At 32.5% G+C, this 16336-nt stretch overlaps 1 protein-coding gene across 1 annotated transcript; it reads left to right on the top strand.

The window, feature by feature from the left end:
* Positions 1–373: 373 nt before the first annotated feature.
* On the top strand, positions 374–16229 carry LOC105336111 (SID1 transmembrane family member 1). The gene is made up of 22 exons (XM_011440295.4): positions 374–836; positions 3074–3207; positions 3568–3738; positions 3977–4121; positions 4675–4758; positions 6219–6366; positions 6470–6563; positions 6727–6791; positions 7105–7179; positions 7625–7797; positions 11544–11617; positions 11804–11870; positions 12184–12332; positions 12474–12640; positions 12873–13009; positions 13402–13504; positions 13615–13688; positions 13844–13890; positions 14000–14105; positions 14190–14300; positions 14516–14629; positions 14888–16229. The coding sequence occupies exons 1-22, from the start codon at positions 648–650 to the stop codon at positions 14948–14950; spliced, it is 2490 nt and encodes an 829-aa protein (XP_011438597.2). The 5' UTR covers positions 374–647; the 3' UTR covers positions 14951–16229.
* Positions 16230–16336: the final 107 nt, after the last annotated feature.

Below are 16336 nucleotides of genomic sequence, written 5' to 3'. Positions count from 1 at the left end.
AACGAGATTTTCTCTCGTTATTACGAGATCTTTTCTCGTAATATCGAGATAATTAAGGTGTAATAACGAGATATTTTCTCGTAATTACGAGATCCTTTCTCGTAATAACGAGATAATTAACTCGTAATAACGAGATTTTTTTCTCGTTATTACGAGATCTTTTCTCGTAATAACGAGATAATAAACGCGTATAATTACTTGAGATCTTTTTAAAAGTGGCCCTATTCGTCTTTCGTATATATCCGAGGCATATATTAGATTTTTTATTTTTGTGAAAAATCTAGGAGGGGGGGGGGTTACCTTGTCTACTCGGCCATTTCCGTAAGTACGAAAAAAATCGGTTACGGAAAAGGACGAGTATTTGGTTTGTTTACGTCGAAGTTACACAGATGTTTGTTTGAAAGGTTTATTATTAGTTAGCTGAATGCTCAGCATACAAAAACCGAAAAACGCAACATCAAACAATTTACCCCTAACAAGTAATGAAGTAACAAGAAATCGCACCTAAATGGTTTGGCATATATTTTCTCTACCTTTTCTTTTTTCACCTCACGAGATCGAAATAATCGTTTTCCATAGAACGTTTTACAACATGTGACAATGACACCGACAGTTTGATCTTCTAGCGCCTGCATCTAGGAGAAACAATGCGGTCTGCGTTTGTAATGTATTCTGTTTTAAGTTTATTTACCTTGATTGGAATATTACCGGCAGCGAGTTCGAATGATGCTGTCACAGATGTCATCAATGCTGATTTCAACAAAACTTACTCTGCCATCATTAACACAACAAATGAGGCCATCTATAAATTTACGTACAGAGAAATGAAGAATAAGGTAAATCTTTGTTGTAAACGTTTTGCAGGAACAAACATAAACATGTATCTGGTCTTTCATGCCTTTAATCAGGAGAAGAATATTTTTGAAATTTGTAATAATTTATTGAGCTTTTTCCAGATGTTTATAGAGAATAATTTAATACATTGGATCCCCTTTTCCATAGTACACCCTGTTTCTGTCTGAGATACCAAAATCAGCCAGAGGCTTAAGGGCTGATATTAGTCGAGGGTTAGCTGATACAGGGTATACCATAATTTCAATTTTTTAGGTCAGTTAATTATGTCCATTTAAATTTCGTACAACACTTTTGCGAGTACACAAAAATGTTGTAAGACATTTGTATTAATGTTTGTGCATTGCATTGCAATAATTTGAATCACATTTGGTGGTTCTGAATAGTGTGCATGTCCACTATTTTGAGGATACTTAATGCGACCATTATATTGCATGCAATGAATGTGAGACATTGTGCAACGTATGCGAGAGCTCATTTGAAGCTAAATGCCTCTAGATTTAAAACTAATAAAAATCTAGATAGATAAAATAACTATGCTTGAGACACCAGTAAAACTTGTAACTATGAGTTAGGACACACCTCTCGGAGAGATGAGTAGTGAATCTTTTTGTTGGGAGTTTGAATCCTCATTGACTAGAATTTGATGTTATCAAATGGTGGTGTCTGAATAGTGTGCATGTCCACTATTTTGAGGATATTTGATGCGACCACTAATTTAAAATTGCATGCAATGAATGTGAGACATCGTGCAACGTATGCGAGAGCTCATGCGAAGCTAAAGGCCTTTAAATTTAAAACTAATAAAAATCTAGATAGATAAAATAACTATGCTTGAGACACCAGTAAAGCTTGTAACTATGCATAGGCGTCGGAACCGGGGGGGCTAGGGGGGGCTTAGCCCCCCCACTTTTTTTGCAAATGTATACCTTACCATTAGAAACATAGCATGATAGAAGGTTTAGCCCCCCCAATTTTTCTCGCAGGAAAGATAATTGTTTCTAAATTTACCTTGAAAGATTGAAAAGTTGGATTCAGAAGCATACTAGCCCCCCCCCCCCCCCGGATTAGGAATTCTGGGGAAAAAAAAAAATTTCGGGTAAGTAAATTTCCCCCCCCCCCCCCCCCCCCCCCCCCCACGGATTAGGATTTCCATGATTTTGGGAATTACTTTTTTCTCAATATTTCTAAGAATTAGTCTAGCCCCCCCACTTTCAATTTGCTTCCGACGCCAGTGCTATGAGTAAGAGGACACACCTCTCAGAGAGATGAGTATAGTGAATCTTTTTGTTGGGAGTTTGATTTTTCTGTCTCGGTGCTCATTGACTAGAATTTGATGTTATCAATGCCCAAATATGCACTAGAAGTAATAGTGTTTTTTCTTTCTTTATAAGTTTGAACACCTGTGAAGTTTAGACTTTTCATTTACAAAATTACCAGGAAATATTATATTTCTTGTGCTTTTCATCTTGTTAGACCCTAAGGGACTCAGAATGTAGTTTTGCTCTTTAATTCGTATTTTGTGACATGTTGAATGGAAAATTACTGCAAACATTTATAGGGCCTTTGCTGATGGTGTTGTACATTAGGATTATTCTTTTTGTGTGTGTCATATCAAAGGCATTATATATTCCAAAACTTTAACTTTCTACTCCCTTAGAAAAAGGAAGGAAACAAATAATTTTAAGTCAAGAGGTATATTTATCATATATTGTCAAAGTCCACTCTAGTTTTGGGTGTATTTGAATTATGAAGCAAAATTTAAGTAAAGTTTTGATTATAAAAGCACTTCTCTATTGGTTTAAAAAAATTATCCTTTGATTGCTCCAGGACATATATGTCATTGATGTCAGTCACTTGTATGTTGGATCAATTTCTAACTGATTTTATCTGAAAGTCAAGCATCTCTGAAAAAACTCATTTATAGTTAAAATTTTCAATTGTATTTTCTTTATTGAATTGAAAGAAAGTATATTGTTAATGTTTTGTAGGGGGGGATTTTTATACCATAAAGCATACAAATAATCTTTCTGGGTGGAATTATTACAAAAAAAATACGTCAAGATGAGAAAATGTTTGAATAAAAGAGGAAAAAGTATTTGAATAAAATTGCACCTGTCTATGATACATGTATTAATATGATGGAGAAAAAATTACAAATTGTTCTTAGATTGACTTTTGTTTGATACTCAGCAGTTCTGACTTTTCGTGTTTTTAACAGACTACGGCTGTCAGAATCACAACAGAACTACACGCAGACCCTAAACGGGATGCCAGGTCCTTCCCTGTGATTGTGGTGATACGACAGCAACAAAGAACTCTGTCATGGACAATGCCATTGTTTCTTGAATATAGGTACCGTATACACAATAAAAATTGTTCACATACTTACGTACATGTAAAATGTAATTCAAACAGTGAAGATATTGTGAATAGAAGATTTTTTAGATGTTTTACATCTGAAATCATTTCATAAAATGAAACACTGGCCGTTAGAATAGGTTAAAAACATAATATTTTAGAGGTTGAGTTTTAACTACCCTGAATAGCCAAAAGATACATATTATTTATTATTATGTATGTTAATAAACATAAGTAAAGTATGTTGTAGAAAAGAAATTGAAGTATAATAATATCAATTTTCTAAGAAATTTTGTGAATACAATACAATGTGATCTCTATGGAAGATTAACAGGCCATTGAAATTACTTGTAGTAATACTTCAACACCGTATGAGACAATCAGTCGTAATTTATGTCCCCTTGATGCAAGTCATCGACCAGAGATACCAGCAGAACAGAGCTTCTTCGTAGATGTGTCAACATTCAACAAGCAACCTCTTAATTTTACACTCAAAGCAGCAAAAATGGAAAATTTTCAAATCAGGTATTTTATATGATTAATACATTTGTATATTATTGTTGCAAATTATTTTATGTTTAACTTTATGTTATACTAAAAAGTACTTCTAGAATAATTGTGTTTAATAACTAAAATATGAACAACATGCACTGGAATTCTTAGAATCTATATGTGAAGATGTTTTTTGTTAAAATATGATTTTTATGATGGTTTCTACATTGAGCATCTAGTACAAGTTTTACTTCTGGTTTTGATTTATCAGTACCGGAGTTCCAAGAGAGATCTCTTTCACTCCCTCTGAGCCACAGTTTTACATGTACACCTTCCCAGCGGGCATAGACTCTGTATTGGTCCATGCCACATCGGAGGATGAAAAGTGTGCTGTAATGTCAATACAAACAATACAGGTAACGTACATGTATGACTAAATTGCCAATTTACTCTTTTGTATTCACCATGTGACAGAAATACTGATTTTACTGTGAGAAAGAAAAAAAACTTCCCTATTTCCTGACTGAAGTCCAGTATTCTGGCATTGTAGATAATACATATACTGTATATATGTACCGGTACCTCTCTTTATTCATTTTGACTTGTGGACTTTTTCATGAATGAAATAATAATTGAAAGTTGAAAGTCCATGTGATATTGATCCCCCAAAAATATTGATTATGGTAATTAGGAAAATATTGCCTAAATGATGCAATTGTCAATTGGTGTTGAAACCAACTATTATTCATGAGCAAGAACATTTTGCAAGAACATCCAAAAGTCTGTGATAAAAAAAGTACATATTCTAATTAATAGCTTATGTGTCACCTATTAATTAATCTCTCAGTCAATCATGATAGCCATTGGTAATTGACTCATATAATCAATACAGTTCTGTTGTCTGAATGTTCTAGTCTGAATGTTCATTGTCGTTCCCTGTTGTTTGACTGATGATTTTAAACTTTTCAGTGTCCGGTGTATGATATGAATGTTGATGTGGAGTTTGAAGGAAAGTACCAAACCATGACCAAACAGGCTGCTATACAGATACAGGTATACTAGTTGAAATTGTTGAATAGACAGATTCAAAATTATCAAACATTTCAATACCGGGTAGTTACCTACCAGTATTTATATTATATGTAATGACAGTAACATGTTTCTTAAAAGTCATTCGCATGAAAAGTTAAAATTGTCAAATAGTTAAGAAGAAATGATACTAAAAATTATTAGGGCCCCCGCAAGGATTTGCGGGTGTCCTATAGTAATCACTGTCTGTCCGTCCATCTGTCTGTCCGTCTGTCACTCTTCTGTCCACAAATTTTCTGTTTTTTTCTAATAACTTTTTTTATGGTTGCCCAATCAAGTTCAAATTTTGTATGGTAGTTCAGTAGGCAGAAATACATATTTTGATGCTAAATTTGGTTCTCTATGTCTTCTTGTTTGGAGCTGGGGTGGTGGGGTAGATTCCTTAACTTTGCTTAAGAATGAATGGGCAAAGAGAGATAACTGCTGAGAATGTTACCATATTGTACAGGAAGAAAATCCTAAGCTTTATCTTTATCTGTCACATTGAGATTAATTACTGTGTCTGCAAATGAACTTTGTTTTGAAGTTAAGGTCAATTTTGAATGATGTGTAGTATTGTGTACATTCTTTGAAATATGGATTTAAAATATAATATTCATACTTTATTTTGGTTAAAATTTTATTTTATTCTAAAATCAAGATATATATTAAGATATCCTTTTTCACTATTTTATTTTTTTATTATTTATTTTATTTTTTTCTTCCTTAATGCTGTTAATTTTAACAGGTAATCAGATATAATAACCCCATTCTCTCATTTCTGAAAAAAAAAATCTTATTGTAAATTTAGAAGAAAAGGATGAGAGAGCAGAACAATTAACCCCCTGGGATTAATTATCTTGCCTGCTGCAGAAAATTTAGAGGCTTATCTCTATCTGTCATATGTAAATTAATGAAGACCTTTGTCTGCAACTGATGTTTGTTTTGGGTGATACCACTGAAGGCTGGCATTTTATAAAACACCTGTTTAAATATTTTTTAAATACACATTTAATTTAGTTTTTTTTATAAGACATGAGGTTATCCCTGTTTTATGCAGATACAAGGTTACTATTTAGAGTTTTTGGACATTCAGGAATTATCTTGAAATTTTAAAAATACAGTTGTTACTTATAATTTTCATATTTTTTTAAAAATGTACCGGTAATCAAATTAAACTCTCATTCCATGAGCTGCACTTTTATATTTTTACCCCTCAGTTTAACACTTTAATTGTTGGATGAAAATCATGAGATCCTATATATTGCAGTTCTTTACATCTTATACCGGGCATTTATTTTTCATCATTGCTAATATAAAGAGGATGGAATTCAAAGTTTTTTTCAGTTCTCTATATTAATTGTCATAGCAGGGCCCTTCCTGACTGGTCAGTTTTCTAGTTTGATTGAAAGTATGATAAGATTTGTTTTGGATTGCATTGTTAGAGGGAAGATTACCCAAATGGAGCATTCTATGTTGTGTTTGTTCTGAAACCTTTGGACAAAACATGTTCCTCAGAAATTGAGACCATTTCCTTGCCAGGAATCACACGATCAAAGACTGTAACCCTAGAAATTAAGACAACCATTAGCAGTAAGTACAGAATAGTTACCTACCACTATGTGACAACCCCTCTTCCCTAATTCTGTCTTTACTGTTGAATCACACCTGTGTCACTTGGTATCTGATTTTACAGGTGACAAGTACTATTGGGGAATGGTGTTTGCAGTAGCTGTTTTTGGATCATTTTACTTAATAGCTTTCTTGATCGGAGTGATTTACCATGGATGGTAAGGCAATAGTAATGAAATATTCACATTCACTGGTCCTTGACTGTTTCCTGTATTTGCTTAACATTATCTATCAGTACATAATAGTTGGTGTACAGTAGGGCATTTCAAAATTTTGAATTTTGATATAACTTTAGTACATTTAGTGTATTATACATTACAGCTCAAAACATCGAGGAATATGGATGATCCCAGACCCTCCAGAAGCAAACTTGGACCAAATCTCAGGTATAATATAATTGAAATTATACATTGACATGCACCTTTTAAATTAGTGCATTTTTACATGAAAAACAGCTTATAATCAGAAATGCCACATTGCATGCTCAGCTTGCTATGTTATTTTATATTTTTTTGTGATAATTTTTATACTACCGGTAATAGAGTTACTTGCCATTTTATAATTTACAAAGAAGGCTTAATTACTATTTTGTTCCATTTTTTTTCTTGAAAGAACTACAGTACTGGGTATGCCAGTATTATTATACTTCACTTGCATATTGTGTGCCCATGTAATTCCAAATTTTGACCGACATTGTAGATGATATGGATAGTCCTGTGAGACCATTACACTCTAACCCAAGAACACAGTCCTATGGCTCATTCCAACGACAAGGTACAGATAATAGACTAAGAAAACAAGGCACTGGTTTTTAGAAAATTGAATTAGTTTCCTATAAATGTACATCTCAAAAAGAAAATGTTAAGTTTATTTTTTGTATATCAAGTACTGTCATGTTCTTAGCAAAATAATTTTAATATTCCATCTCTGATTTAGTCTAGATCGAGTTACAGCTTTAATTTTGCATCTTTCTCAGCAGTCCAATAAACGTTAATTTTATTTAATAATTTAAAATTTATTTCAAGTATATTCTTGGCATTGAAAACTGCTCTCCTGATATGAAAACCTCATACAAAATTTTATTCTGTTAACTTATACTAGATTTAGTACATGTATCAAGTACCTGTATGTCAGTATTGTTTTGTTTATTGTTTTAAAATACATGTATAATATTACAAAGATTGCACCATAAGTTTATTGGAATGATTTTATCCTGTAGCTAATGATGATGATCAGAATGACTTGCTGAACACAATGATCAGAGATAATGCATCAACAGGAGCCAGCAGTACTTCCAGGGGATTGGATGGAAACTCAGTCAGTTCTATTGACTCTGACGATATTGACTTCCTCAAAGACGCTGATCAAGAAAAGGATGTGTTTAGGACAAAGGTGGGTACCTAGCCTTATACAGTAGTTGCAGGTAGTGGATAGAAATGAAACGGTTAACAAACTCAAAAAGGTTAATTTCACGAATTTAGATACCATGCATGAAGCAAAATTGTTCCTGAATAAAAGAGACATATTAAGAAACAAAAACTTGGTTCTTGGTTTTTAGATGGAATGACACTAAGAAATGACAATATAGCTTAGTTTGCCCTTAAGACCCTGATTGCTTTTTGCCATAATTTGATATCATGGTAAACCTTTCAGAAAGAGGTGTCTTCTTCAGATCTGCTGGGTTGATTTTTACTAAACCTTTTAAGTATGATGTGATTTATGTCTTTTGCAAATGATGCGAATCTCATTTTGATTGGTGAAAAACATGGCTGCTGTCATTCCAAATAAACCATAGATATATAATACATGTAACTTGGGGATAAAAGCTGTTAGGTAAGATATACAAGAATGGCAAGATGTATCACTTTCTTCTCATAATATCAGAGGATTAATTGTATTACATTATACCCCCCCCCCCCCCAAAAAAAAAAGGGGGATGTGTATTTTCTTATATTGTAGTCACTGTGCATCCTAATACCCAGTACTTCATAAACAGGTTTAAGGTGGATCACACATTACCTAGTGAAAAATGTCATTGATTATTTTGTAAGTGTCTATGGAGAAGAAGTCAGTTCAATGATCATGTTGCATTAATTCAGAAAATGACCCCCAGTTCAGAAAACAATATGAAACATTTATTTGTCTTAAGTTTTGTTGTCGTTTTAAATTTGAAAAATATAATTTAATTGTAAAAATTCATAATATATGAATTATAAGTGACATACAAAAAATAGAACATTTATAATTTTAAAATGTATGTTAAACATATTAAATAAGATTCATAATTTAACCTGAAAAAATTAAACTAATATTAACCAAACATTTGATATTGTGAATTGATGGAACTGCCCATTATTTGAAAGTAACAAAATTGATATACCAGTAAAATGTTAGGAGAGAGAGAGAGAGAGAGAGAGAGAGAGAGAGAGAGAGAGAGAGAGCACATTAATGATTTTTAAGTTTTTATTTTTTCTTTGAAAGATTACTGTTTGCAAAGCTGATATCAGTATCTTTACTGAGTCTCCTGAGCATGTTTTTTTCACTTGGTTTTGAGTTTTCAGTCAGTATTGTGGACTCACTGTTAGCACAACTGAAATATGTACCAGTACTTCCACAGCTTTTGGGTCTTAGTTGAGAATTGTTTGTTAAAGTGTCACTGTTTGCACAACTGAATCTAACGCTTCGACTACTGACAGGTCTATGTGAATAGTCTGTAGCTGTGTGAGAGATGGATGTAATGGCTCCTGCAGAGATTCCTGACAATGGTCTTGAAATCCCATCATGATCATTGTCAGTATCTTCTGGTGGATGAGTTAAGATCCAGCTTTGGACTTTACAATGACATCTTCCTTTTTCTTCTGGCAGATTCAGATTTTTATTATGGATCCTGATTTTCAGTGATTTGAGCTCCTCCTTCAATTTTTGATTCTCATTTTCCAGAATTGTTAACTTTTCAGTTTGTTCTTTTTTTTCTTCGTCATGTTTTTGAATGTTTTTCAAACATCTTTGCATTTCCTCACTCACAGTCTGTTTCTCTTCTTGCAAGGCTCTGAGATCTCGCTGGTTTTGACTCATCCTGCTCTCATAATCTGTGATCTTTGTTTGGAAAGTCAACATCCTTTTCCTGAGTTCCTCATTGTCCTGCTTGCTAGATTCCAAGTCCAGAATTTTAATCTGGACTTCATTTTTTGCTTCCTTAACTTTTTCAGTATAGAAAGATTTACTTGTCTCTAAATAAGCTTCTTTCTCTTGTAGCTCATTTTTAATTTTTTCATATTCTTGAAGGACATTTTCCAAAATCTCTGTTAAAGAATAGGTATCAGTGAATTCAGGGATAGTCAACTTCATCAGTACCACACAATCTTGCACTGTCTTCAGAGTTTCCCTAGCACAAGTCAACAATGAAGAGCTGGCTAATTCCTTTCCCATCACCACTCTGTATAATTGCTTCAGTTGCGTTTCAACAGAATTGCTGGTGGCTTTCACTGAAATGTCTCTCTTTTTGGTAGGACTTACAGCATTCTTCACAGATTGTTTGGTCCCTCTTGTTTCTGTTGCATAACCTTTGTTGATTTGGCCAGTTGACATCGATCGTGACAAGTTTTTGCGCTGTGTGCTAGCCATGTTTTCGTCATATATATATTGCGCACTAAATTAGACACGTATTAATAAAAATCAGAACCGAACAGAATATCTTGATGTGTAGTGCAATTGTGCAAATCACTTCAAAGGTTCTGCATAATAATATATCTTTTGTGAATGAGGACCTTTAAGATAGCTACAGCTATTGATTTTCTGTTCCTTGTGTCTTTCAATTATTTTGGAAAATTAAACTGCTGTAGAGAGATAAGACAGGATCTTTTTTGTAAAACAATACTCCATTCTATGATTTTTTAAATGGATAGTCCTATTTAAATGTCTCTTATTTTTGTCGTCTCTTTTTATATTTTTATTTCACAGCAAACAAAACACGCAACTTTAAACTACCAGCGCTAACCTAATTTCACAAATGTATGACAAATGGGTACATTTATTTATGGGACATTACCTATACTGCTAATTGACCAGTACTGTAGAAAATTTGACTGACCATCAAATAGAAAACCAAAGATATATTATCTATACCCTAATCCTTATATATGTAATATATATATAGTGGTAATGCATGTAGTACATAAATGAATAGACCATAATTACAAAAAAGGTGAGAAGAAAAATTTCTCCTTTTGCATACATTACTGATATTTTTTGCACAATTTTATATTCATTGATTTATTTTTGGTATGGGACACATCCATATTGTGATCAACATACTTCCTATCAAAATGAACAATAAAATCAAATATACTTTGATAATTTTTTCTTTCTGGAAATTATTACCTAACAGCATAGCACAATCGATTAGAGGGTTTTAACAAGAAATCTGCAAGTCATATAAGTTCAAATCCCACTAGGTCCTCTGTAATTTTTATCTTTTCAAAAAATTTTAAAACATATTTTTGGCCAAATATTATAAAATTTCAAAATTCTAAACCGATGAAAGTATTTTGATTATAATGAATGTGTTTATTGACCAAAGAATTGTGAGCTCTGTATCTTACTTGCAAACTCAACAACTGACGTTCACATTTTGGATCATTAGATAAATCCTAGTAAAGCAATGTGTGAAGATTAAAAATGGAAAAATGAGATTTCAAACTGTGACCTTGCCCTTTAATGATCAGATGGTGACCTTGCCCTGTAATGAATATAGCTGGGCTGCTATGTACATGTAGGGCTTCATAGTTGACCGGTAAGCTAGCCTAGCTGCTATGTAGATATTAGTAGCCGAAATATTTTATGCTTGGCATCAAATTCAAGATGGCCACCTTAGTTACCTCTTTGTAACAAACAGTGATATTTAGTGATATTTTGTTCGTCCTTTAATTTACATGTGAATTTTCACATGTATGTTTCCTCTTGAAATAAACAAATTATGTCGATGTAATAAGTCTCTAGTTGAATATTTTCATCATCATAGTTCATAACTTATTAGTTATCTCCTAGATGAATTTTTGATTAATTAAATTAAGGTATGGCTTAGCGATTCATGTAGATAAAGTGGTGGCATACAAATATGTATATTTTTTTATTTTCAGACAGAACTTTTTGTGTATGATTTATCAAGAAAAAAATACAAGAAACAAGCGAGAAATTACACTATTTACTGGAGGTGAGTCAACTGGATCTTTTGTGTAACTTAATATTTATAAAATATATGGTAAAGCTTTTTTGTGTGCTTTTGTTGCTTCACAGGAAAACGTCCAATAATTACAACTGAATAGTTAGAACTGAAAATATGACTACCAATATATATATTTTTCATGTGTTAGTATATTAATTAAATTCTTGATTTCAGAAACTTGTTAGCAATATCGATATTTTATGGACTGCCAGTACTGCAGCTAGTCTTCACTTATCAGAAAGTAAGTGCTCTACATATATACCGGTATGTAATGTAAAATGTACCAGTATGTACTAGCTGGTAAAGGTATGTTCAAGATGTACGTTCAATAAAATCTTGTTCAGTGTATGCCATGAAAAGCATCGATTTACAACATAGGAGTGCATTTGTAATGCTACGTTGTGATTTATGATACCATTTGCAGATAAAGTATATCCTGGGATCTTTGATTTGATCCTGTTAACTCATACAAATAAAAAAAAAATGAATGACCTATTAACTACTGGTAGTTAAAATTCTTCACATTTGAATGTAAAAGTTGATTTTTATTATAGGTATTGAATGTAACTGGAAACTTGGACATCTGCTACTACAACTTCAACTGTGCTCACCCCTGGGGTCTTGTCAGCTCGTTCAACAACATCTTCAGCAACATTGGATATGTGTCTCTGGGAATTCTGTTCTTGTTGCTGGTCTACAGAAGGTAAGAGCAGTCATAAGGATTTTCATGTATACATGATGCACATCTTACCTTACAGTTCTAAATAGTCTGTGTTTCTGTGTTGTTGTTCATGGAGAATGGGTCCTGCAGTCCAATGTCTTAATTTTTTTAAATGATTTGTAGACAGCTGATATACAACATGGCTGTACAACGAGAGAAGATGATGAAGAAGGAGATGGGGATCCCCCAGCACTTTGGACTCTTCTTCGCTATGGGGCTGGCTCTGATCATGGAGGGCATCATGAGTGCCTGCTATCATGTCTGCCCCAATTACTCAAACTTTCAGTTTGGTATGCTGTATACTAGTTGTTTTCTTTAATTTGTTACATTATGAAAATTTTTACGAAAATGAGGATCTCTTAATGAAATTATATGTAAATTTTCATAGCAAGGTTTTATATTTTTATCCGTGATTTGAAAAAAAAAATTAATATGCTATAAACACCTTTATGGAAGTGTTGTGATAATTTTACATGTTGCTGTATCAATGAACACTGAACATTTTTTTACTGTCTTTTGTAGATACGTCTTTCATGTACATCATTGCCTGTTTGTGTATGTTAAAGATCTACCAGACCAGGCATCCAGACATCAGTGCCAAAGCACACACCTCCTATCTTCTAATGGCCTGTGTTATATTCATTGCAGTCATTGGAGTGGTGCGTATCTTTGTCACCTACAAGTCTATCTAAAACTTACCCTTCCCCATTTCCTTTCCTTGAAGCCTTCGCAGTATAAACTCCCTTACCCCTATTTTAAACTTGAAAATGTTTAAAGAAATGTTTTATGAATTTTATCCTAACTGAATTTTGGTAAAATTGATCATCTTGCCATATGCTTGATTTGGAAAGAGGTACATGTGTATTACAGTTGTAATACACTATTAATGACACATTTCGGGAATTCTTAATTTCTACAAAAGTTACTCTTAAAGACTGCTTTGTTTCAAACTGGATTTCAAAATGTTACCATGTGAAAAAAATCCATATTTACAGAATGCCGTAGAAAATTTTTATAGACTCGTCCTAAAGCATATGATTTTAAATTGCAGATTTATGGGACCAATGTTTTCTGGATCTTCTTTGCCTGTGTCTACATGTTTTTCTACTTAATTCTGAGTGTCCACATATACTTCATGGGAAGATGGAGTATAGGTACAACACTTGTCATCAGAACACAAGTTTTCACTGTTTTTACCTGTGTATGAGGTACATGTAGATGTATATGTCGGTACATTATGTTTTTACCTGCATTGTTTTTGTAGATAGAGGAATATGTAGAAGAATATGTGTTGCTGTAAGATATGACATGTGTAGGTGTAGGAGACCAATGTATCCAGTAAGTAAATAGGTTCACTGGTTGTCATCATTGCATGAATATTGGGCCAAATGATTAAAAGGTTCATATGCTGTTTTTATATGCCTGTATGCAGGTAGAAGTATGTTATGCTACATCATATAAACAATAAAGATTTGACCTTCAATTTTCTGTAGGACAGAATGATTCTACTTGTGTTTGGAAATTTAATCAATTGGGTAATGTAAGTATTCTTGCATAGATATTTTAATATTATCTGTTTGGTAATCTGGCAACTGTGATAAATATGTAATTAATGAAACACTTGTTAATCGTAAAATTTTGCCTTGCAGTGCAGTATATGGAGCTGTGTACCATTCCTCAGACTTTGCTACTTACCTGTTGGGGATCTTTATAGGGAATCTTATGATCTATTGTACATTCTACATCATAATGAAGGTATGTTCTGTGGCACTCTCAAAATAATGCTTTTATGATGTTTAATATATACATCTAAATGTAAATTATTATATTTCTTCACAGCTGAGGTATGGTGAAAAAATCCATTCCCTGGTCATGTTCATCATTTTGGGGGCCTTTGTAGTGTGGGCTGTTGCTCTCTATTTCTTCCTCTCTAATCTGACTTCCTGGCAGGTAAGAAGACATAATTTCTTAGATTATAATTCACATATATTTATTTGAAATTTTCCCTAAACTATTCTATATACATTTAATCAATTTCAGTGCATTTGTAAATTTCATGATTATCACATGAAAATATTTTGCACTGTTCAAGGTCCGACTGAGCTTATTTGTTGGTGTTCATTCACAACTATATGAACCTAATTTGTTATACATTTTTGTTATAGCTGACTCCTTCCAAATCCAGAGAAGGAAATAAGGACTGTGTACTGCTAGAGTTCTATGATGCTCATGACATTTGGCATTTTCTTTCATCCATTGCTTTGTTCTTCTCTTTCCTGGTAAGAAATTATGAAAATAACATACACTAGCTGGTACATTCATATACTACATGTAGTATGTATTCATAAAGTCATAATGCATGTTGCAAAACCAATTCCTATCAAATGAATGTAACTGTAATGTTTGCCAGTGTCAAATTCAGGTCAACCATATCTAAAATTCTGGAATCCACTTCTTTGTTTAATACATGTTTACTTGTACATGTATGATATGCTAATGTATATTACATGTATTAAATACATCTATTTTTGCTTTAGATACTCCTGACATTGGATGACGACAGATTTTCTACAAGAAGGGACCAAATCCATGTGTTTTAAGTGATTTGCATTACTTTATTATGGGATGAAGGGATCATTATTCTGTTGTTTCATCCGATATCAGGCTTTTCTTGTTTTGTTTATTTAAAGGGGGAGGTGGGGGGCAGCTAGGTTCCCCTCGCTCTTAGAAATACTGATACAGTGTACAAGCTATATAGGAGAAGTCTATACATAAGTCTATACATAAATTAAGTTGGTCTTATGAAATCTACTTGTTTCCTTCTCCCCATTGATGATTATATCTGATATTGATGAATTATATATATGTAGCACATTGCAATAATAAATCATTACCTTACTTATATCCCTAAAGTATTAACATATGATGTTGAGTTATATATTAACATGTATTTCATTTTAGCAAAAGCAAGCTTTTCTGTTTGTCAACCAAAAACACTGCAATTTAAAATATCCTCCCAGCAAGTCAGTTGCAAAACTGTAACATTGATGGTGTTAACCAGACTGTCCAGCTAGCTCACCCAAAAGTTGAAATTTTCCAATGAAAAACTGGTTTAATTTAATGAAGCAATGTTTAATGTTTTTGTACTCATGTGTGCCAAACAAATATCAGGATTGTTTATTACATGAATATACACCTTATGTGATACATGTATTTATAATATAATTATTTAATCAAATGGCAAAGATTTTTCTGTTTCCTTGTATTTATTTATTTACCTTAAAATAAATAATTCTTATTCTTAATTATCCTTATTGTAATATGTGTGCCTATTGGCAAAAGCTAGTTGATTATGTTTGGATACTACATGTGTATGATAATTTAGTTTGCTTTATTAAAAAGCACTGCATAGATTGGCTACCTGGTACTCAAAATTTTTGTTTTTTGAAATTAATAAAATTAACTGTTGATGTTTGTTGGATTATTCCCATTTCTTATTAGAACTTACAGTACTTTTGAGGACATTGCTTCTTGATTTTTTAACCCATAATTCTATATCTGCATGTGTAAAAATGTCATATTTAAAAGAGACAGTGATTGTTGAGAAAGAGAGTTAAGCATTCATGTGTAAAAATGTCAATACATAAATAATCAAGAGTACAACAATGCTTGATTGCTCATTTTTTTAAAAAGATATATAGCCAGACAATTGCAATTGTCAATTATATGGTATAATAATATTTTGTAGTATAAATGTACTGTTACAGTAAATTCATTTCTTATGTTAATGATATCATATTGGTGCACATTTGTATTGTCTAATTGAATTAAAATTTCTAGATTGTTTTTATTTTGCTGAAAATAAAAATTAGAAAAATGTGTTAGCGTATGTATTGATTTTATAAACAGAGAAGTCTATATTCAAATTATTTATATGCAAGTGTCTCTATATATTCAGTTTGTTTATATTATTAAAGATTGGCAAT

The sequence above is a fragment of the Magallana gigas genome, chromosome 2, assembly GCF_963853765.1.
Source record: "Magallana gigas chromosome 2, xbMagGiga1.1, whole genome shotgun sequence".
NCBI classification, from domain to species: domain Eukaryota; kingdom Metazoa; phylum Mollusca; class Bivalvia; order Ostreida; family Ostreidae; genus Magallana; species Magallana gigas.
This window is presented reverse-complemented; position numbering and strand designations above follow the sequence as displayed.

Coding starts and splice junctions, on each gene's coding strand:
- LOC105336111 (XM_011440295.4), top strand. CDS start 648: ATGCGGTCTGCGTTTGTAATGTATTCTGTTTTAAGTTTATTTACCTTG. Junction 837..3,073: donor ACAGAGAAATGAAGAATAAG/GTAAATCTTTGT, acceptor TGTTTTTAACAG/ACTACGGCTGTCAGAATCAC. Junction 13,689..13,843: donor GTAGGAGACCAATGTATCCA/GTAAGTAAATAG, acceptor AATTTTCTGTAG/GACAGAATGATTCTACTTGT.